General features: G+C 42.6%; 1 protein-coding gene and 2 long non-coding RNA genes across 10 annotated transcripts in view; 2 read left to right on the top strand and 1 right to left on the bottom strand.

Moving 5' to 3' along the window:
- LOC117938429 overlaps nt 1-27,991 on the top strand; it is a 438,129-nt gene that overhangs the window by 365,986 nt on the left and 44,152 nt on the right. The gene's annotated exons all lie outside the window — the stretch shown is intronic.
- On the bottom strand, nt 447-16,071 carry gata3 (GATA binding protein 3). 8 transcript variants are annotated; one of them, XM_034863017.1, is made up of 7 exons: nt 10,572-10,891; nt 10,061-10,431; nt 8,609-9,082; nt 6,369-6,425; nt 6,166-6,212; nt 3,864-3,989; nt 447-1,444 (listed from the first exon to the last, which is right to left on the bottom strand). In XM_034863017.1, the coding sequence occupies exons 2-7, from the start codon at nt 10,287-10,289 to the stop codon at nt 1,166-1,168; spliced, it is 1,212 nt and encodes a 403-aa protein (XP_034718908.1). In that variant the 5' UTR covers nt 10,290-10,431; nt 10,572-10,891; the 3' UTR covers nt 447-1,165. The 8 variants fall into 8 exon arrangements, with proteins under 8 accessions (XP_034718908.1, XP_034718906.1, XP_034718905.1 ...); XM_034863015.1 differs by having other exon boundaries at nt 8,552-9,082; XM_034863014.1 differs by lacking the exons at nt 6,166-6,212; nt 10,572-10,891 and adding an exon at nt 15,826-16,071 and having other exon boundaries at nt 6,280-6,425; nt 8,552-9,082.
- On the top strand, nt 12,572-27,776 carry LOC117938428. The gene is made up of 3 exons (XR_004655389.1): nt 12,572-12,713; nt 25,955-26,069; nt 27,735-27,776. It is a non-coding gene; the product is annotated as an uncharacterized LOC117938428 (long non-coding RNA).

Here is a 27,991-nt window from a genome sequence, read left to right on the forward strand (position 1 = left end):
TGATTTATACATACAAATAACAAATACAGGAACTTTTTTTCACAATGCATATAATCTGTGGGCAGGAAGTCTTGCAAGTGATCAACTGTGTGAGTGCATGTGTGTGTGTGTGTGTGTGTGTGTGTGTGTGTGTGTGTGTTTGTGTGTGTGTATGTGTGTATGTGTGTATGTGTTTGTGTACGTGCGCACGTCAACACAAACCAATTGCCCGAGACCTATAGCACATCCAAAAAAACAAAAAACAAAAGCACAGATGCCTGCAGCCAGAGTCGCTGACTCTCTGCAAACTTAATGCAACACAATTCACGCAGGCGAAAACCGAGGCCTGCCCTTTCTCAAAAGTCTTCTCCCCTCCTCCTCCCTTTTTTCTTTCCTCTGAGACTCGGAGGCGTCCTCTCCTCACTCATCTGGCGGCAAGTCTCTCCTACTGCTGCAACTCGTACCCTTCTCGTCGTTAGCTGCCCCGGGGCATGTTTCCTTTTTTTAATTCTTACTTAATTAAAAAGTCTTCATTAAATGTACTGTATTTCATACAATTTGTACAAATATATTCAACGTCTGTCTCTCCTCAACTCCGGCAAGAAGAAGAAGAAGAAAAAGTAGGGGGAAAGAGGAGCGGGGGTTCCTGTTACACAGGTGCAAGGTGAAGAGAGGCGGGTTGGAAATTTCGGAAGAGGTCGTTGGAAAGGTTTTTTTCATGTCTGTTTTTGTGATGTTGGTGTGTGGTGGAAAAATGGCTTTTTGTACACAAATGGAGCTCCTTATCATGTGGATCAGCTGGGAGGACAGCCTCTATGTGGTGGCGGCGGCTTGGGGAGAAAATGTCTCTCCCTGGTTTGAGGAAAACAAAATCTCCCCCCCTCCCCCACCCTTTGAGGTCAGTGCGCCACAGTCCAGTCAAGTCTGTAAAGCATTCAGGTACATTTGGATGTTATAAAAATAAGATACAACTGAGGACAAAGGTAGCCGAACCATGTCGTTCTCGCACCGCAGCTCGGCAGTGGGACGGGGGTGGGGGGGAGTGGGGAAGGGAGGTTGGGGGCTGGGGTCGGGCCGAGGATCAGTTAGTTGTCTTTTTAGGATATGGAAGCAGGCCAGCAGAGGTACCGAGGGATATGGAGGTGGCGAGGCTGAGGGTTAAGGGGCTTGTGCAGCACAGGGAGGTCTAACCCATGGCTGTGACCATACTGGAAGGGTGGTGGGGGGCAAATGATGGGTGCATGGGTGTGGGGGTGGTCAGCATGTGGCCGGAGTGTGAGAAGGGAGGGAAGGACGACATGTGGCGGGACAGGGCGGCCGGGCTGAAGGAGCTGCTCTTGTCCATCAGGCTCTTGGAGAAGTCGTCCATACCGTCCTGGGACTTTTTGCTCTTCTTGGACTTGCTGGACATCTTCCTGTTCCTGGTCTGGATGCCTTCCTTCTTCATGGTGAGAGGTCGGTTGATCTGCTCTCGAAAGGAGACAGAAAAGATAGCAGATTAGTATTTTGTCGCAATATATGCCGTGGCGTTGTGTTCACATGCAAGATAGAAATCTTAAAAGTAGAGATTTCGAACTTGAAGACATGCGTAGCTGTAGCTCCGTTTGCACTGAGCGACTCAATGACAAAAAGAAACCTTTAGTGGAAGAGTGTCACCAAGTTTCAAAGTAAGTAAGAAAATGTGGCACACACAGAACGTTTAGTTTTTCTTTAAGCCAGATTTGGGGGTTTTTGGGGAGACATAATGATATGTAATGGAGTCCCATTTCAGGGCATATTGGCCTGTCCCATCCTGAAACACAAGATTGTTTATATACTCTGTGTGTGTGTGTGTGTGTGTGTGTGTGTGTGTGTGTGTGGTTTTAAATGTTGATTCATTGAAGCTGAACTGTATCTGAGGATGTGACTGTGCCAGAAAGAAAGAGAGAAAAAGGAAAGATGGAGGGAGTGTGTGCCGAACAGAGACGGAGAAGGGTCTGGCAGCTGATCCCGACCACAGAGACACATGGCCACGACGACCGCCAGCGTCGGCCAAGTCCTTCTCTCCATCCTCCTCCTCAACCGCGCGGCCGTCTCTTGGCCAAAATGGCCCCAGCTGCCATATTCCAGCATAGGTTTAGCCGGGAATGAGAGCTGGGATGATGGAATTCCGGCTGTGGGCCGGATTATGAGGGGAGGTGGATGAGGCCGGCTGGCTTCCTGATCTTTCTGAGCAGTTCTTCTCAGGGAAATGGGAGCAGGGAATTCTTCCTCGCTTTCTCGCACTGTCTGAGACATTGGCCTTTTTTCACTGACTTTTTAAGCAGAGTGGCCTCAATGATTAGCAAAGATCTGTGCAAACCCGCAGTGATGTGGTTTCAGTCTCTAACATGTGGCTTCATACCGGGTGACTTTCTCTGCCTTGTCAGCCTTGCTTCCAGCTCTGATGCATGCTACGCCCACCTTATGTTGGTCAGGCCTGTGCTCTTTGATGCTGCGATGTGTACTATCTCACAGAGGAAGCCTTGGGACCCCGGCCTGCGCTCGGCCGCCGCCGCCGCCACCCCGGCTCATCAAACAAAAGCCAAGCCAATGTGTTTGAGTCAGTGACGACGGCAGAAAACACAACGCAGCCCCTAACATGCTCTCTCCCAGCAGCAGCAGCAGCAGCTAACCAACTGAAACCTCAGCCCCGTAGGTGTCATAGCTGAACACACTGTACTTCACACAGAGATCTTTCACATCTTAACCCCTCTTTACTGAAGAGAGGCAGTCTGTGTTTTAGGTGCTAACATGTTTGTGGCAACAAACATTTTCACAAGATTTTTTTCTAAGCCGTTACTACAGCCTGCTACCATCAGGTGTTTTGGGACATCCCACACACACACACACACACACACACACACACACATATGCAAGGAATTTGCTAAATTCTCCATGAATAATGTGGAATTGGTTTCAAAGGGAGCAAACCCCAACAGAAGTCTGGATTTACCAAAATAAACTCATTTCACAATTACACCGAGGTCGAGGTCAGTTCAAATGCTAATATGTGACTGGGAAATATTATTCTTCTCTGCCTTAAACCTTGGTCTGATCTGTTTCTGCACTGCCTAACTATCCGCCAAAAGTAACATGGGAAAACGATTTAACAGGGAGCGCTTGCGTGACAAGCAGGGCAGCAGAGCAGGATACTCTTCCCCTTACACAGGGGGATCTAAGCAACCTTTATCAGTTGTCTGTGAGGGGGGGGGGGTATTACCTACATGTGGCCGTAGAGCAGTTAGCCTGCTTATTATTATTATTATTATTATTATTATTATTAGTTTCAACTTACAATGACCGTTTGATTAAAAGTGACAGCTTTGTGCACAGGAGAGGGAGAGAAAGGGAGAGATAAACGAGTCCCTGGGGTTTTTCAGATTGAGGATGTGAAATGATGTGGTGAGGCGCTAACCAACCCAAAACGAATCAGGCGGATTGGTGGTCAGGGTAGGGGGGGCGGGGGACTCCAAGTCCCTGGCGCGCATGAAACCAAAAGGCTAGAAATGGGAAGAAAAAAATATCCGGCCTGGAAATTAATCGAATTTTAATTAAGCCCTCTTCTTTAATATTCAAAATCAAGGCGGCTGCGGGCTTAGTTCACTTCGGTCTTCTACCTTTTAGATTCACACTTACTGCCAATAAATTATATTAATTCTACATTACTTGTTATCGCCTTGCCCCGGAAATTCTCTGCAGGGACAAGTCCGATCAAATATTCCGAGGAGGAGGGGAAAGGTGCCCAGCAGGACGTGATGAGAAAGAAAAGGAAGAAAGAGGTGGAGGAAGATGGAGCTGAAGGAATACATATTCAGCCTTTTTTGATGGGTTAGGGTGATATCCTAGGAAGGTTTATTACTTACATTGTGCAGTTTATAGTACAGGCCGCAGGCGTTACACACCGGGTCCCCGTTGGCGTTTCTCCGCCACAGCGTCGTCGTTGTCGTCTGGCAGTTTGCGCATGACGTCCCTGCCCGTCTGGCTGCGGACTGCACAGCAACACACACACACACACACACGCCAGAGAACGTCACATCACCACGTAATAACCCGATCAACATGAAGCTTTATTCTGACACATTTAACACCAAGATTCAGAGCTGCCATTCCTGTAGAAAGCGTGATTTTTTTTCAGGACTGAAATGAAGATGGAAATTTGGCATTTTATTTGGGCACTTAACCAGGATATAAGGAAAAATATATGGGATTGAATTACATAAATTCGGTGTTTTTTAAGATGCCTGTGTGCTATATGGGCAGCCCTGTATGCATGGCGTCCTGCATAGTGGCCTGCTACATACATGCAATAAAGACAAGGCCATTTCATTTCCTTTCACTGCACTTTAAATGCATTCTTTATTCTGCATTCTTATTTGGAAAGCTGAAAATAGTTTAAAATTAGGACAGAAATACCAAAAACAGAGCTGCTTTCACTCTAAAAATAGCGTCATAGAGCACATACCTCCTGGAGAATAAATATTTACAGAAGACATAAAAGCAGTGCCTTGAAATGGGAGAGCTATTAAATCTGATTACCCCCCCCTCCCCCTTAAAGTGTGTGTTTGTGCCACGAAGGCTTGTTTGAAATGTCGACCTTAAGGGCCTGAACATATAGATTTGGTATCGAGTAAAAAGGGTCTCCTGTAGGCCTACGTGTGTGTTTTAAAGATGATTTTGAAAACATGGACGTTATGGACAGAAGAATATGAACACATCATGCAGTAAAATGAACCATAAGCAATCATTGCACGCCAATTAAAAAGCATACTACTAATAATAATAATAATAAAAGAAAAAAGTGGGTATGTTTAGCTTCGCTGCAGGCTTCAGCAGAGTAAAACCCTCTCTTCATCCTGACACAGTGAAAGTCATGTCTTCTCATGGATTTAGCTGCCTGTCTGTCTCGCAGCCCAGTTTGCTGCAATGGCTTGACATTGATGTTATAATCTCTTTTAAAAAAAAGAAAAATCAATAGACACGTGACCGCAAAGGACACACTAACGTAAAGGACTATATTATCTCAGGGAGGGATTTCCAATTATACACACGGGGTGGCCTAATAACCCCTGCTGCTGTGTGCTGTGAATAACCAACATAATGTCAGGCTCTATGATCTTTACTTGGATTGCTATTTTCTTGCAGTATTACCATCTTTTGACTTTTTTCACCCTCTTGATTTTTTTTAAATCCATTACATCAATGCTGTCAATTCACCAAATCCTTAAATAACTGAATCTTTTCTGTCACCCGAACGTCAAATATGAGCAGACAAGCTATTATTTGCTCGATGAGATAAAAGATCAGATTGGCGGCTCACATCTTGGTCTTTAATCCTCCTCTGACGTCACTTTCTGGCCCAGACATAAGATTTTTTTTTTTTCCTCCGTAAAAAAAAAAAAAGAAAGTCAAATGTTGCGGGGCAATTGCCCACCTGATTCATATTTAATTTAAACAGAGATTATAACACTAAACAAGCTCGAGTCGTGACTCTGTGCTGGCCTGGCTCGGCCTGGCTCGGACTCCGCAGCCTCTATGTTTTGACTGGGGAAGCGGGCTGTGTTGTTAAAAGCGACTTATCTGCGCTGCTCAGATATCCGGCAGCCCTTTCCTGGGAAGTCGGGTTTTCACATTAGAGGCGAAGGTGGAGGAGAGAAAAAGGTCCAGTACAGGACTGGGCAGCCATCTTTGCCTCGAAAGATATATATATATTTTTTTTTATTGTGCATAAGAAGGCATGCAGGGAAACTCCTCTGAAGCTCATAAGAGACGCAGCTTTGATGAGAGGGGCTTTCCCTAAAATAACTGCAAACTGCAGCAACAACAAAAAAAATGGCTCCACCTGAAGCAATCATAAGAATTGCACACAAAAAAAACTAGCCTACCAATAGCCCAAATGTACTAAAATGTCAAAATAATATTCATATGATGGAGCTCATTGTGCGTTTTTGAATGCAGGCCTGCAGAACAAGCTACAGAAGCTCTCTTTTAATGGAGGCAATGCATCTCCAAAATACACATGGGGCCTATTGTTTGAAACAGAATACTGTGAATCAATGACAATTTTAGCAAATAAAAAATAGCATCGTCATTGCATTTATAAAAAAAATAATAATAATAATAACTGTGCAGTTTTTTTTTTCTATGGTAGTATCTGAAAACAGAGACCTGCACTTGTCGAGTCAATTTCCTGCAGCTAATAGGCCTACTTCTTCCTGGATAGGGGAAAAACAGAGAGAGAGACGGACATGTCATCAATAGAGAAATGTGGTGGAGACGTACCAGCCGCCGCTTGGGTTTGATGAGAGGGCGATTCTGCCCGTTCATCTTGTGATAGAGTCCGCAGGCGTTACACAGATAGTGACCCGTACCGTCCCGCCTCCACAGCGGAGTTGACGTGGCTCCGCAGTTCACACACTCTCTACCTTCTGCAAGAGCCCAACACACACACATGCACGCACACACACACACGCGCGCACACACACACACACAAACAAAACATGGAGACAGTGTCCCGGTCAGTTGGTCCTTAAAATATAATGGTTGATGCATGTTAATTAAGCTTTTTTTTTAAATAATAAAACATGCAATATGCAACAAAGTATCACAATCATCAATACATAATAGTAATGTAACATTGCAACTACAAGCATGACTTTTACTGCAGCAAATATTTTACAACACACACACACACACACCAACACATGTGGTACGTGTTGGTGGTGAATACAGCAGTTCTGTTAAGGTCCATAAAGCCAAAAATGAGTCAATAAACCACAAAATCTTGAAGCTACAGTATACATGTTCTGAGTCAGGATTTCCACTCTAACTAAAATGCACTTTGGCTCCTGATGATTTAAAAAAAAATTATAAAGCCTTCTTCATTCTTTCATCAGCCAACCTCTCATAATAATAATATTAACATTCATCATTATGAGTATTTGTATGTGATGTCTTATAACAGGCTGGGTCCCTTCATTAGGGTGTGTTCATGTTTGACTGGCACTTCTCTAGTGACACCGACAGGTGAGACGCGCACTAACACTTTAATTTGATTATAGCAGAAAGGAGCCTGAAATTGAAACAAGGGCTCTGCAGCTACAGTCCGATTATTTGAAAGCAGAGACTCACATGGCATTTGTGCAACGCCAATAGCCCTTCTGCATGTTCATGCAGCAGCACTTCCCCTTTTTTTTAAATGTTTTTTTCGAGCTGCAGCACCAAAGTGAGCTCGACTTCTTCACTAAGAGAGTGAGAGACGGATGCGTCCGGGTCGTTCTGCGTTTTGACGTGACAGACATGGCAAGGATAAATGTGTGTTTCTTTATATATTTTTTCTCTCTCTCTCTTTCTGTTCTGATGCTGAAGTCAAACAGGAACTGTCGGATCCAGTGCATACTGCTTGAGTAAAAGCAGGCCTCTGCGATGCAGATTTTGTAAACTGCACAAGATGTGTTTAGGTTTTAGTTGCATGAAGTTGACAAGGCAAACACACACTGCACTGTTAAGCTTATTAAAAAGGGGAATACTCATCAGATCGGGAAAGTATCTTAAAATGAACAAATTATCTCCCATTATCCTTGAATTAAAATCTGTATTTGCATTAAGTGAATGGTGCTTAATAACCCCGAATGATATGCATCGACTAATCCACTGTTTTCTAGACTCCCATCAAAGCCGCTGATATTAATCTCATTACAGAAAACTGGTTTTCAGCTGAGCAGCAGCAACCTTTAAAATAATTACCCCCTACCCCCCTCTTATATGATGAGTTATATATTTGGAAATATCTCCCCACACTCTCTCTTTCTCTCCCCTCCCTCGGTGGTTCGTGCCCTCTGCCACGGCGGCGGCTCCCCCGCTTTTTCCCTGTGAATGAACGAGCAGCATCCGGTGCTCTACCGCTGGGTAAACAATGCAACTGTGGCGCGCACTGGTCTGACAGTAATGGGATTAACTTAAACATATAAACGGGGCGACACAGAGAACTGGCTCCCGCTCTCCCCCTCTCTCTCCCCCGCTCTGTTAGTGTAGGGGAAGATGGCCAAAAAAATGACCTAAATTAATCCAAGCATTCAACTCTCATTTTGCTGTGTTGGGGGGGAAATATCCAACGAAGTCTGGGACATTTTCAAAACATTTTCATAGTTATTAGTTGTACATTTTAATAAACTTTTTTCCCCCAACAAATGTATTTCATTCATTTATCCACCTAAAATATATTTGTTTATTTTCATTTTGACTGTAAATTCGATGTATTAAAATTCTTATTATAAAACTTTATTATTATTATTTGTATTGTTGTTGTTGTTATTATGAGGATTATTATTGGTATTATAAGATGATGAAAAAAAGAGCTTTGAGGCATTTTGATGCGCATATAGGTTGACCTGTATGGCCCCCCCAAAGGAGAGTTTGTTCATGTGAGAGATGAATGAGCTGCTCAATGGCATTTATTTTTTTGAGTATGAGATTAAACATGGCTGATCATTAAGCCTGCAAATCTGGGGAATCATGTTAGATCAAAAGGGAATGTAATAAAGCGCACGCCTACCTGAACAGGACCTTGATTTTGGTCTTGTTTTGGAACCATAACTAGAAGATGACCCACCTATCAGGCTACTTGGTGGGAAGAGGCCTGGGCCGTATTCAGGGACATAGGATGGGTATGTGGCGATGGGGTGGTGGGCAGAGGATGACCCTGCTCCGATTGATGCCACGCTCCGGCTGTGAGCTGACTCCAGTTTCATACTCTCGGCCAGGGTCACTTGGTACTTTATGCACTCTTTATCCTCCTGCCGCCCGGAGCTGCTGCCCGGGGTGGATATGCCCGGGTCTGGGGATACGTCTTTCGGTGGGGTCGGGGGAAACGTGAAGAGGTGCGGACTGGAGTGACCGGTGGGCAGGGAGGAGGAGGAGGCCGGGGGGTAGACGGACAGGCTGGCCGGGGAGCCGTGGTGCAGGGGGTTCTTGGGGAAGGGGCTCAGGTTCCAGGGAGAAGTGCTGTGGTGCGGGGCGATGCCTTTGCTCCCCTCCAGCCAGGGCAGAGAGCCGTGCAGTAATGAGGGACGGCACACCTGGCTACCTGGGGGGCAGCACAGAAACACAAGAAACATCACAACCTGACCTCAGTCTGCGACAACACACACATAATTAAAACACACATGCATTTGCCATTTAGGTGTGTAGAGACAATCTGTGGGCCTAAACAAGCATTGGAAAAGGAAGCTGAACACCCATTTACGCACTGATTTACCAAACACATCCACTGACATGTGTACGTTTTATTTGTAATATCTTACACAAGGATTTAATTCGCCCCCAGCTGTTCATTCACTTTCTATCGAGATTCTGTAGCCGTCTAGCAATCACCCGAATCTCTCTTATGTAGGCTATAGAAACTAGAGTTGCATGTAGCCACGCACGTGCATAATTTTGCTTTTTGCCTTTTCCATTAAACAGGCCTCCGTGCATCTGAATACGTGTAAGTCAAAAGCTTTAAAAGTCGTGATTGACTTTTGAGGAAGTTCAAATGTACAATGAAGGGAACTCCACAAAGGACTGCGTGCTACTGAACAGTATATTATAATAAATGTAAACAGTGTATGCATTACCAAAATAGGCCAGGCGGATCTTGGACTTCTGTGCCTACATGTTTATTTTATTTTTAAATCGGTAACTGAACACTTGATTGATTTGGATAACAAATTACGCACGAAGCTTTTGAAAAAACAGCTGAACGTAACATTTTGCCCGTGTTTGTGTAGTTTAGACTGGAACAGAATGTGATCTACTCGGTACACAGAAACCAAAGACAAACTGGAGGTAAACCATACATATTTACGGCGTGGTTTCAGAACACTTTACGCTCTCAGGTTTTTAAGACGAAGGTACCTCCGGGCAAAACCGAAACCTGCTCTGCCTTACAGTCAGATAATAGAAATAATTCCAAACACGGTGACAGTAATTGAGTATTTGCGGCGGGGATACATTACGCCCAAGGAGCTAAACCGGATCATGTGCACATTATTAAATAAAAGGCCTAAACAGGCCGTTTACTTACTGTGTGGAGGAGGAGGGTACCTCTGGACGGCTCGGACAGAGTTTCCATAGTACGGAGAGACGTGGTTCCCCTGTGCATCGATATTAAAGAGTACATCCACATCGTCAGCGAGCTGATACTGCGAAGGGTCCATGTATGAGTGGCCGAGGTGATGTGAGCCGGGATGCTGCTCGTTCAACACGGCGGGATGATGGCTCATCCACCGAGGCTGATCCGCACTTACTTCCATAGCTTTGCCTTTTTTTTCTCTTTAATAAATGTTCATGCACGATGAAGCAAACCGGTACAAGTCACAAGATAGGAAACAATCTGTCCAAAATCCGTTTTTTTTGTTTGTTAAATCCACAGGTTCCACGCTTGCTTCCGATCACCTGGAGACAGAAAGTAGAATTTATTGTCTTGTTTTGTCAAAATTGTTCACATGCAGCACGACTAAAATAGGCAAGAGGCTCACGCTTTAAGTGAGTTAAAAAAAATAACCATAATAAAAATAATTAAACACGAAACGTACCCCACATTACAAATGCAACAAAGGTGTTGTCATATAAATACGTCCAAAACGGAATCCAGTCTTCTCAGAAACAAACGTGAGTGTTTCAGCCCAGCTCAACAAGTAGTGGAGGCTCGTGCGGGCGCAGGGCTTGTTCGCTGCGGTGGCTTCACTGCACACTGACCGGCACCAGTAAGTTTAACTCACTGATCAAATCTCTGTTTGTGCGCAGTTGTAGCCCTCTCCATTAACTCCGCTCCCCTCTCTCTCTCTCGCTCTCTCTCTCTTTCCCTGTCGTCTCTGTGGCTATTGCTCGCTCGGCCTCTCTCGCTCTCGCTCTCTACAGCTCCCTTTTTTCTTTCTTTTTTTCTTTTTTTTTTTTTTTTTTTACAGTGAAGGCATTCTTTCAGGATGGCGCCAGGCAGCTCAATGCTTGCAGACAGCTGTGGCGCGACGCAACTTAAGGAGGGTCTGTCAGTGTCATCAGTTAAGGGGAGGGGCCTGTCCTAATTGAATATAACGTGGGCCAGGAGAGATGCACAAGTGCTGCAAGATTCTTTTTTTCCAATGACCTTACCAATAAAAGATATTCAAATACAGATATTTCTTTTAAATAAAACTTTACACCCACGTTAGGCATGGCAACAAACAAATACGCATTTAAAAAAACTAAGCAAAAATACATCCACCTCATAAAAGCATCTGAACCATCTAATACATTTAAAAAATATATAAATAGTCAAAAATACAGAATTATTTTTTTCTTGTGTTTGACTAAAGTGTGCACTTTTTCAGACAGTGTGCAGCAGTGTGTGTGTGCAGAAAGGCTGCAGCAGAGCCTGTTGCTCTGGGCCAATGGCAGGTTGTGGGACATGCACGCTCCTAAAATTGTGACAGTGCGTCCTCTCGCGGTGACAGGCACATTATTCTAAGATCCGAACTGAGCCCGACTTCTCAACAACAAGGACACTGGTAGACTGACTTTAGACTCCAAAAATGAAAATAAAATAAAAAATGATGGAAAAGAAACTCCTAATGAAGACTTTTTCTGTCTGCCGGTTAACTCACCCGCAATCTGTGCAATAACCCTCAAACACACAGGCAACAATGGCTGATGTCATTATTTATTCAAAAAATTAAAGCATTAGATGTAACACCATAGGGCCGCGCTTTTCATTTTTTTCAGTTTAACATATAAGCAACTATAAGATAAAGTTCAACATTTTCCCTCTAAATCAGAGAGGTCTTCATCCTGTTCAGTGTCTCACAGGCATGCTGCAGCGTTATACACTCCATTGCGCGGCCGAAAGGGGGAAGTATTTTATGTCTAAAGCCCAGTTCTGTTTCTACATATTCTCTCAGATTGGCAGTGTGTAATAGTAGATGTGTGTGTGTGTGTATGTATATGTGTGTGTGTGTGTGTGTGTGTGTGTGTGTGTGTGTGTGTGTGTGTGTGTGTGTGTGTGTGTGTGTGTGTGAGAGAGAGAGAGAGAGAGTGCGAGAGAGAGAGGGCAGCCTCGGCGACGCCACTGGATGTGACGTCAACGCGGTGTAAACAGTCAGGAAATGAACCCTCTCCTCTCACCGCACAGTGGGTAGGCAGACGCGGGAGCGCGCACGCCCTTGCAGTAGGTATCAGCGTTATCCTGTGACAGTCACATCAGGTAGGCTCGGTTTATCATTGGCTGCACCAAAATGCATGCAATGGACTGTCAGTAATCGATAGTATGCTGATCAGTCAGATAGCCTAATTTTGATTTTTAATAATTGTGAAATAAAACATTTGTTTTAGACAAGACCACAGGTTTAGGTGATGACTCCATTAGTTCTTATTCATCTTATTCCCAGTTTACTCCCCCTCTTTGATATAGAGGGTGTCCTCAGCCGGGCACGTGGGAGCACCAGAGACTGAGAGAGACACATTTTTCCTCTCCAGGATCCTCCTATACCTGGAGAGAGAGAAGGAGAGAGAGAAAGAGAGAGAGAGACAGAAAGAGGGAGCGATTCTCACTCAGGCAAACCTGAGACTGAACTTGGATGCAAACTGCTGTAGCTGCCATTGTCAAGCTGTCAGCGGACTCGTGTAATTATCCTCTTGAAAAGTATCGCGGAGCCATTATCCACAAAGTACCCGTTATAGGTGCTCAGAGGCAACACATGACGGTAAATGTAGCCTAAAATCCCGATTATGTTTTTTTTTGTTTTTTGACTGGATGTATCGAAGCTTAGAGAATGGGACATGGAAGCCATCCCATGACTTGATTCCCAAGCTTCGGTGTCAATAACGCCGGAGCTTATTCAGCAGCGAATAAGACATGGCTCTCTTAAAAAGTTGTCATTTATAATCCCGAACTGTCGACACAAAGGGAGAAATAGCAGTGGCTTCCGTTCCCTGTGTGTGTGTGTGTGTGTGTGTGTGTGTGTGTGTGTGTGTGTGTATGCCTATTTTTGAAGAAAATGGCCTACAAATAGCAGAGCTGTTGTGCGTAAAAGTTGATTCATAAAAGTAGGCGGTGAGCCAGTTCATGTTTCGACAGCAGAGATATGTGATATTATGTCAGCCAGTCGTGATTAGAATCAAGACATGGCATAGTTTCTTTCTTTTACATTGAGCCTCGGAATTTAAGACACGAACGGATTGTTCTATTGCCAATAGGGATGAAATTATGTAGATAACGACTATATTTGTGTGTGTGTGTGTGTGTGTGTTTGTGTGTGTGTGTGTGCGTGCGTACGTGCGTGTTTACTTTGTCCCCCAGCTTCCTGTGTGACCTCATCAGCAATTACAGTCATTGTTTTTCCTCATAAATAATAATTTCCTTCCGTCATCTGTTTAATCAGAGGTCAGGGAGATAAAATCACACATCAATAATAACACAAATTCATTACGTTATAATAGTAATAATACACTAGGCCTACTAACCTACTACTAAGCTACCATATTAATAATAACAATAATAATAATAATAATAGCCTACATTTAAACGTGTTGTTAATACATTTAAAATAGCAGCACATTGAAAGGCTATTTAGAAAAAAAGAGCATATACAAGATACCATTTTACAATATTTAAGTGTGTGTGTGTGTGTGCGTGTGTGCGTGTGTGTGTGTTTACTATTTCATAAAGGCCTGTATCATCAAAAGCTTTGGTGTCATATTTTGCTTACACTTTGAATAATCTCAGTGTAATCTGTCCAGAAATAGCCGCGACTAACAGGCTACACTGACCTTTCATCCTGATAAAAACTAAATAATGAAAGAAATAAAACGGCAAAATACAACAAGGAAGAGTAGACACACACACACACACACACACACACACACACACACATACACATTCGACAGATTATATTCATAACTAATAAATGATTAAAAGTGTTTAATGTGTTGCCTAAACAATGCAGATGCCCAGTAACTGATTAAAAATGCTACAGGCAAGTCATGCTGCGGTAATAGTGATATAGCGGCTATATTACTGCTTAAATGCTCCTTTGTACATTTTGAAACCGGTAGCTATAGCACCGCAGGTTGCCAGTCATTTGTCACCTTTCTAGTCTTTTCAAGAAAAAGATCTGCTATTCTGTCAGCATGAGAACCAACTCGGCTTCTTAGAACAAAACGAGGGCGTCAAATTCTGCTTGTCGAGCGGGTGAAACTTGATTTCCTAGAATGATTAAAAATGAGAACATAAAGCTGTCGGATAACTCAGCTTTTTCTTCGAGTGAATTTTTTTTTCTTCTTTTTTTCAACATGCAAAAAAAAATACCACTTCGTATTTTGTGTCATTCTTCCCAACGAAAAAAAAAAAAACAGAAGAAAAACAAAACGGTCTGCCAATTGACTGGCTCGTGATCCTATCAGTGTCTATATCGCTTCTCGCCAGACGCACTGATGTAATCTTTCATTTAGCGTACAGGGCCTTTTCACCTCTTATAACCTACCACCTGTATAGATCCCTAACAGAAACAAAGCCATACGTAATTTGGGCTAATTTATAAATTCTGATTGAAACATGGAATTGAGTTATTAACACAAAACATAGGCCTGGATTCAAATTTGAGCTCACAATTGAGCCAGAATCTTGAAGTTTGTGTGACATCTCCCGTAATAAAACACAATCTGACACCAAATTCAGATGGAATCTCAGTCGTCCTACACCAGCTGTCCCTCTTTGTCACGCTCAAGGCCGGTGGTGTTTTTTATTTATTAATAAAAAAACATAGTCTTACAATAATTTAATAACATTACAACATGTTATTTAACCATAGTGAGTGTGGCTATTTTTTCAACACAGGAAAAAGTGCATAAAACCGTTGTTCTTAGCTGTTTGGGATCAATACAAGGGTGTGCGAGGTCTCTCTCGCGCTCTGCTCTTCGCATGCAAATAACCGAGCTCTTGGCCCCGCGACAGTGTGCCTGTGATGCCCTTCATTTGGCATCATAGTCATCTTAACAGCCCGGCTCTCTCTATCAAGACATATCGACCAAAGACGAGATGGAGGAAACTAATAACGGAGGGAGGGAGGGAGGGTGGAGATGCAGCCACAGCAAACCCAACTCCTTTTCTTCTTCTTCTTATGACCCGCCGGCAAGGTAATCAGATCAATTTCACGGCTAGTATGGGATTCTGCCTATACCGCCAACCTGAGCGGTAGGTAGGCCTAATATGGCGTTAAAAACCCTCATCTACTCTATTTTGGGGGGGTCGGTTTTGAGTCATGACCTAGCGACATATTTGAAGAAATGCAGTTGGCTGTCGTTGAGCCTTTTTACACAGGCTATTAATCCCAAGTGAAACGTGTGAAGCGGAAACGGCGACCATCGCTAATTATTAAGCTAATTCCGCTTGTGGCGAAAGGAGTAGGCTAACATCAAAAGCAGCCGCTAACAGCGACGTTAAAAGCACTCAATGGCGGCGGTTGTGGATATATTGTAGCCAGTATTTTGTCAACGCTATGCAGCCCCGTTATTTATTAAATTCTTTTCAAGCAAGTGCAGCCGATGAGGAGAGACATGAATGTGTAACCAGCAGTTTCCTCTCTGGCTTGAATAAAGTCCCACACGTCCACTGCTTTTTATTTCGTCGTTTTACGTCGATTATTTGCATGTAAGCTAACATGCAAGCCCGCTCACAAAAGTTTCCCATCATTCATGGAGACATGCGACATCAGTGAGCTCTCATTTAGGCTACTCAGCCTGTGAGGGAAGAGACAGCCGATTGGACAGAGCATTCAGGATGGACCGGCTTCAAAGCAAATCTAAATATTTACTGACCTGTAGTGGACGCTAGACGAGTGGAGGCTTTTTTTCTGCAGATGTGAAGAAAGAGTGACATAGAGATGGAAGCGCCGATGGCATTTAGAGAGAGGGAGAGAGAGAGAGAGAGACAGACAGAAAGAAAGAGAGTGAGAGCCGTGGACTGGAAAGAAGAAAAAAACCTCTCACAGTGGTGGTGGTGGTGGTGGTGATGGTGGTGGTGCGCCCTCTATCCCGGAGTCACATCATCATATAACACTCGAGGAGAGACACGAGCGCACATAGGCTACCGGGCAGGCTGCACGCGCATGTGGGCCAACCAAAGGCGGCCTCTTTACCGTACTTACTGTAGTTTACTGTGCACGCCATCTCTTCCGGGTCTGAACGCATCACTGGTTAGAGGTACAGAAACCAATTAAAAGCATTATTACCAATAGGAATGAATGTCAGTCTTACAAGAAATGTAAACATGTCTTACTATTATATTTTAAAACATTAAACACGTTTTTTAATACAAAATGCATTTAGTTATTTTAGTATTTGGTTTACTTTTATGATTTTCTTATTTTTTTAATTAGGTGAATCACCTGGCCATTTAAGGTGACACCCCTATTATCAGGTGTTAATGAGCTGTAAATGTGGGCCATAATATACTTATTTACGTGATTTCTCATGAGAGAAATCCGTTTTAATGGTTTAAATGTGGACCTTTTTATATGATAAATATGGTAGGCTACATTGTGTGCCTGAGCAATGATTATCTATAAAGCTAACTTATAAGAATGGTGCTCTGCAGATACTTCACTCCTTCTGTGACACACAAAATGTTGCACCTCCTTTTGTGTTGGAAGAGGAGCCTTTTCTCTCCTCTGACACAAAGGACAGATGAAGCCATAGCTGGTGTCTAATCAACAGCGAAGATCCGCGCCAGACTCCACAGCAATTAGAGCTACATTTGAAAAATGTGTAAGCAAACAAATCTGAAATCTTCCCATATGAGTATGGTAATGCGATCGGAGCTGCACTGTGACCTGGTGTATTTTTTGTTTTCAGCACTTGTTCTAAAAACGGCAAAACCGTCTTCCACATGCACCCCCCACTAACCCGGAGCACATAGAGGCCTGCTAGCCTGCTTATTGACACCATGGTTCATTGAAAGGAGCACCAAGCAAATCCGATCCTTTTCTCTGTGAAATGCAGGAGAGGAGAGGAGAGGAGAGGAGAGGAGAGGAGAGGAGAGGAGAGGAGAGGAGAGGAGAGGAGAGGAGAGGAGAGGAGAGGAGAGGATGCTGCAGGCTTTCTATCTCTCATGTTGCGCCTTGACTCTTCGAAGGAGAATGTAAACTGATCACACCCAAATCCATCTTTGGGGTAGAAATTCAATCAAGGTAATAAATGAAAGATAATTGGCGCAAACGTCGTTGTATAAACTTACGAATCCATGCGTCCACAGCCAAATATGTCTTCTTTTTTTTTAAACCCCAATGAATAATTCAGTATTTCCACGCCGGGTAAAGGCGAAGCTTTTCATTTATGGAATTAGTATTTCAATTTCTTGAATAGAATTACAAATTAACACATCCAGATAGTAATGCTTTATAAATCTGCCTTTTGACGTAAATAAAGTGCTTATTTTGGGAACGATTAGCTGTTACTTTCAATGTAAAGGTGAAGGTTATATGCGTGTGTGATAAATGTGCATACTGATTGCTTTGATATAATAAGCTAATGAAAAACAACGACTAAACCATATTTATTCCGCAGATAATTACAGCATATTATAGGTGTAATAAAAAGATTAATTATGGGGAAAATAACGAGAATCAATTTGGTCTTTTTCAGTCGGGATATAATTACATAAAGGGAAAAAATACAATTTCATTTCGAAAAGGAGCGCATATGAAATGACGTGCATTTTTTGTGTGTAAGAGGAGGGGTGCAGATTTTGAAGAGTCAATCCTTAATTAATTGTAAATGGAGACTGTAAGTGGTTTAGGCTTTACCTTACGTTACTAGGCCACACTGCATCACCTTAATGTGTGTGTGTGTGTGTGTGTGTGTGTGTGTGTGTGTGTGTGTGTGTGTGTGTGTGTGTGTGTGTGTGTGTGTGTGTGTCCGGGGGGGGGGGTTAGTAGTCTCCGTTGTGCATGCACTTCCCCGAACCGGGCTACGTCGGGAGCGCGAGCGTGATGCCAAAGTCCAAAGTCACGCTCCTCTTCTTCCCGCGCGCGCCGTGAAATCGCGTGATTAATGTAGAATTTGACGCGAGCTCCCCGCGTGACAGCAGAGGCTGACAACAGCTAAGCACAAACCCTCCGGTACACTGGGCCGAAATAACAAGCGGAGCCTGCGCACACTGGCCTCTTCTTCCCGCCAATTCTATCCCAGATCCGTCTAATCTTTCCAGCAGATAGAACGAGGAGTCATAATGTCACCTTTATATTCTGATTAAATACAGCAGCTTTTTTTTTTTCATTTTTTTTTTTAGAGTTTCATTTCGCAGTTTAAATCGAGCAGCTGCACAACATCCAGTGGAGCAACGCTTTATCTGTAACCCACCCCTGTACCGTGGCTTTTTCTGCCCCGTTAGTGCATTTAAACGGAGTAAATCATTTACGGTCACCCGCTTTTATAGCCTCGTGGTGTAGCCTAAATTTTATTAGACACTTCCCACTCCAAATGTGAAATAAACGCTGCCGTATATATCTCCCTTTTCTCCCCTGCCTACATGATTCTTCGCTGTAAATGTCGAATGAGATGACCTTAATTTGAGACAAAACACCTCCAAAAATGTATGGGCCACGTATTATCTATTTACTTATTTATTTTCTCAATGTGTTTTATTATTCTCGCCCTGTGCACACTCCAAACGTTAAGCCAATATATGTGTGTGTGTGTGTGTGTGTGTGTGTGTGTGTGTTTTACGGCGGCTTCTCCCTGCGATTTTATTTTTAAAATATTAGGCCGAGGTGGGGAGAATTATAAACGACTCCGCTCTTATCTGCTCCCTTCACGTATCCAGGATCACAGAAGCTGATTAAGAAAGAAGTCACAGCCAACGCTGGATTCATAATGATTTGGAATAATGAATCCTTATCTCCCCTCTGCAGATTATCAGCCTTTCAGCTCGCCATGTTTTGTTACATGGGATAATTTATTGCATCTAATACATCACAATGAATCTGATGGGGGAAAGTGATGGCCATGTTACGAGAGAGGCTGCTTCTTTTTTTTCTTTTTTTTTTTTCATCCCGGGGCAATGAAATGCCTTTACGATTTTTAATTGGTAAAATATAGGGGGGGATCTGATAAAAAAAAAAAAAAAATAGAAGCACAGAGGTATAATCTTGCCTGCTAGTGTTCCAGCAGCACTCTGCACTATAATTAGTGTGTCAATTTCAACCTGAAATTAACAGCATCGACCTGCCATCTCTGCTTACGCCGGTGGAGTCAGCTAGATCCTAATTTCGCATGATTTATTTTTCACCAAGAAGAGATAATTAATCATAAACACTGAAAACAGTGCAGCTCAGTGGAGATAACAAAATATTTGCATCTAAAAAGATTCGATGAAGCCAATCCGTTTCCAACAGCCTTCCTCCCTCCATCTCGAGCCCTCCTGCTCTAGCCACTGCTGCTGTTCTCGTGAGTACCTCCAAGATCTTTTTTTTTAATTTTTACATGATTCATCTTTGGGTGGCGATGTATCATTAATCACTACATTGGGTTGGGTGGGGCACGTGGTCCCCTGCCTAAACAGCGGCTGCAGTGTGGGGAACTGTAATTGTTGGATTGTGGATGTGTGCTATCTTTCTTTTTGTTTTTATTAAAATGGGAGGGGGGGGGGGGGGGTTAGCTTAGTATAGGCTGACAACCACCAGGATGCAACGTGCAGTAGCAAATATAATAATAATAATATTAATAATAATCATCATAGTAATTTATATATTGGTTGTTATTATTATTAATATTTTTTTTTATTGGATCATCATTCTTTGTTTGGAAGTCATCATTGGCACAGTGCCCATGCAGCTCTGAATTTTTGGATGGCGCTATGTTTAAACTTGGGCTTGCTCACTGTGCCAGGATACATTTGCATTTTATTTGCAGCTGTAATTAGCTGATCAGCATCTCTCTCTCTCTCTCTCCCTCTCTCTCTCCCTCTCTCCCTCTCTCCCCCCTCCCTCTCTGCCCATCTTTCTTCTCATTATGATTTTGTGTTCTTGCTGCCTCTTTCACTGCCTCTCCCCAATCCCTCATTTTCCAATGTCCTGGCAGCACCACCAGATGTTTATCAGTTTTATACCCAGGGACACTGCCATGTCAAATAAACCGAGGATGGACACTTGCAGGCGGCTGAGTATCCAGGCAAGCCCTCCCTCCCTTTCCTCTCCTCATCCTCCTCCTCCTCCTCCTCCTCTTTCCTGGCTGAGCAGAATAATCCTGGACTGGGTGGCCACTGGGAGTCCAGTGAGGATTTCATATAGAAAGAAAAACAACCAGATCACATAGGTTGCTGCTAAATAGGGGGTCTCTAAAATAGCCTGAATGTATTCACCCTGAAAGAAAATCTTTTGTCTGTGCAGACACAGGCCATATGATGGAGGCTGATGCTGCAGCCCAGATACTGTAGATAGAGATGTGGAGATGAGTTTAATGAGATGCAAGGCTGGGGAGTTGGGGGACAAACAGCCAGTCAGGAGTCCTCCCAGGAGACACCAGCACAATGCAACCTGCCAGTTATCTGCAGGGGAATGTACTCTCACTTTAATGAGCAGTCGTTTATTAAAAAAACACACACTCTTTTAACCTCATAATTGAAAAATGGCTTTGCAGGAGCGCCTCGACCTCCCACATAGCAGCGGCTGTGCAGCCCCACTACAGAGGACGTATACAGTAGCTATCTCAATGTAGATCACCTGTTTGGCAACAATCACAACAACACGTCAGAGGGTTTTGCAGAGTCCCCAGTTGGCCATGATATACAAATATTTATCCACTGATAAGGAACCGCTACGATGGCAGATAACCTTTTTTTTTTCCACAGCGTCAGGAGTCTTTGTCTGTACAGTCTCAGCAATTACTAAATATTTCCCTTTGCCCTCCTCTTTTCACTCTATAAACTTCTCTCTTGGTTTGAATTTGTTAAAGCGTTATTAGGAGACTCCCTAAGCCGCTTTAGTCAATGACTATTTGTGGGGTTGTGTAGAATAGAAACAAAGCAGAGGAGAGGGGGAACCAGAGTAGGAGGAGGGTTTGCAAAAAAAAAAAAAAAAAAAAAAGAATGAATGAAAGACTGGCTTGATTTTCCTTGCAATCCACGGAACAAATAGCTAGCATTTAACGTTTACACCCTGCCTGGCGACTCACTGGCGCTGTGGGGCCAAGCCGAGCCAGGCTAAAGTGTCCCGAAAGCCTTTGGAGGGGTGTAAGTCCCCAGCTATCGGGTTCTCCAGATCCCCTTTAAATGACTGTCAAAGAAGCAAATATCAAATTGCATGGGGTCTCACCCTCCCCGCCCTCTCTCGCTCTCTCTGCCAGCCTGGCACCAGTAATGCGTTACTGTAATGTGATTACTTCCGCAGGAAAGCAGAGGGTTTTTCCAGGGAATTCTTTCTTTATTTTCAACGTGTGAATTCAGCTGTCGTCATTAAGATTGAAAACAGACATCCAGCAAATAGTAAGCTTATTTGTGCTTTATGTGAAAGAATATATTTTCTTTGTAAAGATGGTAGTTTCTCAATTGAAATCTAATAATCAATCATGATGTCGATTTTATCAAAACCGATAAATGCAAGAGAGTTTGCAAGACTATTTAATGAACCTACAGCCCAACGAGACATAAATAATATAATAAAGCATTAAAGTCAACGCTATGGGAAGCAAAAAGTGCAGATTATTACATCAAAATGAATTGAGTGGAGGATAATAATGATTTGTATTTAAACTGGAGGTTCTTGTCACATTACTGGTGACTTAACACCACTGTACGAATAAACATCCTGCAAGAGTAGGGAATGCTGTTGAGGATCTACAGTCACCATAATCTCCAACATGTTCATGCTTTTGGGGTTTAGTACACATATCAATAACAAAAGATATTTTGATTCAGGTTTTTATTAAAGTGTGGAAAGAGTAGCCAAAATATTACATATAAACACTAATAAAATAAGTCAAGAGCATTGAGACAGTTGTAATAACAAGCATAAAACCAATATAACCTATCAGTGAATTAAGTAGCCTGCAGCAGTGGTAGTCAACCCGGGGGTCAGGACCCCAGAATGGGTCACAAGATAAATCAGAGAGGTCTGGTGATCTAATTTTTATTTTATTTTATTTTTATTTTTTACAGACTTTGTTTAAGATTTGCTTTTTGCTTGTGAATTAACGGATTATGTGACATGTCCAGACCCCTTAAAAACATCCAAACAAAACAATTTGAGAAGGAAAAATCTCTCTTTGGTAGAACAGGACGTAAGCAGCCAGTGACAGGCAGACAAAGGCAAAAGGGTGGGAACCATTGGCCCCATTCATGACGATATGGATTCTTGATATTGTTAAATAAAGAGCAAATACATTTCATATACAGCTTTTGTTCCATTATAATGTCAATTGTTTGATAAGAGGGTTCAGCTGAAGATGCAGAGACATCTGCTGCACTTTAGCTAATGAAATGATGCTTAAAGGCCCGTGTTAAACACACTGTGTCAGACGTTTTCAGCACAGCGTATCGGTGGAGCTGCAATAATTCGTTGATTAATCGATTATTTGTGAACTATAAAATTAATCGCCAACTATTTGGATAATTGATTAGTTGCTATGAGTCATTTTTATGAAAAAAAGAAAGAATTCTCTGATTTGAGTTTCAAAGATTTATATATTTTCTATTTTTTTCTCTCGTCTTTGACAATAAACTGAATATCTTTCAGTTGTGGACAAAACAAGTCTTTTGGGGATGTCTTCTTGGGCTTTGGGAAAACACAGATCGACATGTTTCACCGTTTTGTCGTTTTATAGACCAAAGAACTATTCGATAAATTGACAAAATGATCGGTAGGTGCAGCCCTACAAATCAGTAGATAGATAGATAGATAGATACTTTATTCATCCCAAAGGAAATTTGATCATTTTATCATTGTGTGCTATAAGACACATTTTCTTAAATATTAGCATACATCTTCTCTGATCCTCAGTGATGTCATGGTCCAACAATGGAAATCAACGTGTCTATTAGCCTGTGTTTCAGAAAAGAAAAAAAATCAATTTCATCTTTAACAAAAAACTAAATACAGTGTGATGCTATGAGACACAAACCGAACCTCATCATTCCGATTCATCTACAAAGATATATGGTTATAAAAGCTGCACTCTGCCCATTTTACCTCACTCTCAACTTTTCCCAAATTAGACACAGAGCTGTGATGAAAATACCACATCCTTTCTAACAGTGTATAGGCTTATCTACAGAAGGCCTATGCATTGTCATTAATCTTCACCAGGCTAATTAAATTAATCCATCGCCTCTTGGCATTGGAATATAGCGACCACCACTAAATCCGCTGCAGAATAACGGATTTGTTTTTAAAACCAAAAGAGTTCTCTGCTTTAATAGCTTCCCAACAGCACCACGCAGGCCGGATTTATTATCAGTGGCGTTTTCTGTTATGTTCAGACAGATGATTCTAAATAAAACACACCTTCTTTAGGATTCAGTGTTTGTTTTTTCTTCTTCTCTAAACGGAAGGAGGTTGGAGAGTTGTGGTTTTGATTGACAGTCCGTCCGCGGGATCATGTTTAATCCCTGCCTCTCTCGAGCCTGTTCAGAACTCATTTCTCCACCGCGAGATGGGGGACTCAGATGGTTGCCGGGGCAACGCTGGTAGTCCTAAGCCATTTCCATTTTCTGCGAATAAGGAGGGGGGGGGAGGCGGGGGGGACATTTGCAACAGAGGTCGTCACAAAGTCATTCACAAACACAGAAGAGGGGCTCATTACTCTGAAGGAAGCGGATTACTCGTTACTTCACTCTAAAGTAATATGTAGTCACTCCTTATTCTTTCAAAGAACACTTATCTTTTGAGTAAAAGTACCTATATCTTCAATCTTAACTTGATTACAAGTAAAAGTCCTAAGAGAGAGAAAATTAAAAAAAAAAAACTTAAAATTCCAGGAGTATTCTCAATGTTCAAAGTATCAAAAGTACTCTTACTGCAGGAAGAAATGCCCCATGTTACTAATGTATTATTATATTTGGCAGTTTATGACAGTTTTAATACTTAAGGTCCCCTCCAAAGGACAACAGGATACGTCTCGGTGGGGCGGGAGGCGAGGGTAGAATGAAGTTGTGCTACAAAACTTTCTCCATAACAATGACCTCTTCTGATTCAGTGAGCTGGACTCCACTTGAATTCCACTTTTCTCAACATACTTTCACTAATATCTATAAACTTTTTTTAGATGATATTTATTAATCTATACTATACAATGAATGCTAATGTCTCTGTTTAGTGCAGCTTCCCTGTGGAAACTTAGGTAGAGAGTTTTTTCACTCAAAACTAAAATAATATAAATTATTTATTTATTATTATCTAGGGAGCAGGAAGACTTCCAATGGACCAAAGTGAGATTACTTTAAAGCAATACTTGAGAAAAGTATAAGTATCTGGAGCGACCTCTAGCTCACCCGGTAAGAGCATGCGCCCCAATGTTGGCTGAAGCCGCCTGGGTTCGAACATGCCCTGCGTCCCTTTACTGTGTGCCATCCCCCCCTCTCTCTCACATGTCCTGTCTATCCACTGTCACTCTGAAATAAAAGGAAAAGAGCCCCAAAAATAATCTTAAGTATCAAAAATGTACATACAGCTACATTGTGTAACGTTTCAAAATCTATGTTGCCCGTTTACAAACTTGTCCTTATTTATGAATATTGACCACCACCATCAATTTCAAGTGTTCCTATTGGCTTGACTTTTTACATTTGCGTTTGGAGGAACTGGTGTAGAGTCTCCACAGTCATGCGTTAGCCGGTAAGGGAAATATGGGCTATACTGCTCGGTCTTTTGCGTTTTCGACTAGCTGCTGCTAATGGGTATCGTTGCTTCCCGGCCCAGCAAGTTTGAAGAAGGAAACATGGAGGACCACACGTTGTCTATTCAAAATCCAAATCTGAGGAACAGGAGTCTTCTTTTTAGCCGAGAGAAAGAAAACAGATATTGAAAAGAATAACAGACCAGCGTCATTAGAATAAAGAGTCACCGTTGGAGTTGCTTTGGACGTACACACCAAATCCCAACTAGTTAATTACCACTCCGGAACGATGCAGTCTCTTTTTCTTTCTCCCTCCTTTCCGTTGGGTGGCATGGGTGCCTGCTCGTGGTGTGAAACTCGTCCACGCCACTCTCTGTCATGCACTCCAACAACCACGGCTATAGACGGCCTTTTGTACACTTTCACTTTTTGAAGCGGGACGGCTACCGTAGCTACAATACGTACTTTGAACTGTGTGGCAGGAGAGAGAGACTTAATTGCGAGATATGATCTCAGCGCTAGATTGGATACATTTTACACAATGTAGCTTTAAGTATCAAAAGTAATTTTCTGATATTAAATGCACTTAAATGTTAGAAGTTAAAAGTAAAAAAAAAACTTTGATTATGAACTTTATGGCCAAAGGTGTGCAACGTTGTCTTCATCACCACTGTCGCTGAGGTGGTCATCGTCTGTTACCATGGCGGCAGAGCCTGCACCAGGTCCTTCCATGACAGTATCAGTCATTACGCTTCCTCCTCTTCTTTTAGTTTTTCCGCTCGTTGTTTCAGCTGTTGTGAAGGACCATAATGCAAAATAAACTTTTTCCTCTACAACTAACAATGTTCTCAATGCTGGGGTTCTAGTGATACTGAGCAAAGTTTCATGTTGTGTGTCGAGCCTTCTCAGTTTTTCAAAAATAGTGATTTTGATGAGATCATAGTAGAGCCTATGTACGAGAATACAGTCAATCTTATAAGTGGCCTTTACGTCCTAATTATGCTTTTAAATGAAAGTTTGACTTTGGTCCATTCACAAAAAGACCCTAGGCTGCATTTTGGTGAGATTTACCCTTTAAGTGCGGTAAAACTGACATATTACATTTGTCCTGTCTCTTCAGAGGGGCAGATGTACCTTCAGCATCCGGTGACGACGTCCACGAGAAGGGGAAGATGAACCGGCCTTTCTGATCAAAGGACCCGTCTATAAAGCTGAAGGCTGGCCTTCCTAGACGGGTATGATGCCTTTATTCTGAGGGCACACACACTCACACACACTCACACACACACACACACACACACACACACACACACACACACACACACACACACACACTCTTACAGTGAGAAATGTCTTTGCTTTCAATCAGGGTGCACAAAGCTGCCATCTTTCTTCTTGGCATTTTAAATCAACCCTCTGCTTCTATGCATCTGGAATCCTGCCCCCGTCTCCCCAGGGGGCCACATACATACAACCAGGTTGACGGAGTCAGCGTGCAGGCAGGGTGTTAATGCACTGCTTGTTAGTTTTAATTAAGTAGCCTATAGCCTAGTGATCAGCAACATCAAGGGCAGTTATTTAAATAAAAGGCACACCGGGCCTCAGGTAAACTGCAGGCGAAAGTGTTGGCTCCACTTCAGATCCTTTTTCCTCCATCACCTGGTCTCATTAATTCAAAACGTCTTTGCCTTTCGGTGGACATGGCAGTACACCTGTCAGAACATAGCCCACTCCTCAGTCAGTCCTGGCATCAGTGGTCTCATAATTTTATTTTCACAACCGACCAACTTTCTTCTCAGTGGAAGAGCCACGGGCGTCTGCAGAGTTTGTTTGGTCTGTGTCTACACGATAAAGAGGAAAGTTAAGTGAAGGACAACAATCTGTTGGAGGAGACTGATCAGAAGGAATAATGATAATAAGGCTAATAAGGTATCTCTCTCCAGCACATTGTTGAAAAGTTTGCGTGTCGCCTATGAGGCTGCTTAAATTAAGCTACATCCAGCAGGTTTTTTCGTACTGAATATGCAAACATATTTGACAATGAATAGTGTAATTGCAGATGATGCTTTGGGCCTGTCTTTAAAGGGAAAGCTTTCAGAATATTCAAACTGCCCTCCTTTCACATCACATCCCCAACTGCTTTTGAAGAGCTGATGTTTAAAAAGAATTGATAAAGGAGAGAGAAGCTCCGCAGGGTCCAGGAGATAGAAGAGTTTCTCCCAGGCAAAATCAAGTCTGACGCAGTCAACACATCTGATGAAAGGTCGGGATATTGTTTCAAGAGTAAGCAGAATAAACTATAAGATTGTTGAAGGAAAATGGGTCCTTTATACCGTTTGAACTTTTAGAAGAACATGTATTACTTTTATCAAAGAAAACAGCCAAAAGATTTTGGACTGGCTGTATTCTATGACCTCACCAAATTGTTAAAAATTTGAATCTAATTATTTATATTATTTTTATTAGTTTCTAATGATGATCTCTACACATATATATATATACACATACATGCCCCTTCCAGAAAAAGCCATCAGATTTGAGCTATTTTCACTGTCTATGTTAATCATGTTTTGCATTAGGATTGGTGCAGAGTTTTTCAGCCATTCCATAAAAATGTACACTGAGGTTCAAAAGATTTATGCAAAAATGACGCCCTTGTGTTGTCAGCCTAAAAGAATGAGCACGCACACGCACACGCACACGCACAAACACACACACACACACACACACACACACACACACACACACACACACACACACACACACACACACACACACACATTGGGCTGTGATTTATATCTGTATTCAACTTTTTTTGAAAAAGCAGAGGCATCATGGGTTAGAAGTGTAGATGCTTGTATTTTGGGTCCTCCTCATTTTCCTGAATATTGAGTCTTCAGTGAATCACTGCACATTGGACTGGATGTCCAGCCAGGCCCCCCCAATACCCACCCCCTAAGCAGTGATTTCCGAGTAGGTTCTTTACCGTTAGCTGTTAAAGGTAAAACTCTGAAGAGTTATTAAGTGTTGATTTACCCTCTAAACCAGGGATCTTCAACAGATCAAAAATCAAAAAGTCTTGAAATGAACCTCCTCTGATGATAGGCTTACTGGGCATGGTAGTCCCATCTACAGAGAGAGTTCGTCCTAAGGATTC

This window comes from Etheostoma cragini, chromosome 23 (genome assembly GCF_013103735.1).
Source record: "Etheostoma cragini isolate CJK2018 chromosome 23, CSU_Ecrag_1.0, whole genome shotgun sequence".
Lineage (NCBI taxonomy): Eukaryota > Metazoa > Chordata > Actinopteri > Perciformes > Percidae > Etheostoma > Etheostoma cragini.

Excerpts from the sequence above, each read along its gene's own strand:
- gata3 (XM_034863014.1), bottom strand. The coding sequence starts at position 10,289 with ATGGAAGTAAGTGCGGATCAGCCTCGGTGGATGAGCCATCATCCCGCC. Across the intron at positions 3,990-6,279 it reads TCAAACCCAAGCGGCGGCTG|TCCGCAGCCAGACGGGCAGG; the intron begins GTACGTCTCCAC and ends GTTGCTGTGCAG. Across the intron at positions 1,445-3,863 it reads TGTACTATAAACTGCACAAT|ATCAACCGACCTCTCACCAT; the intron begins GTAAGTAATAAA and ends TTTCGAGAGCAG.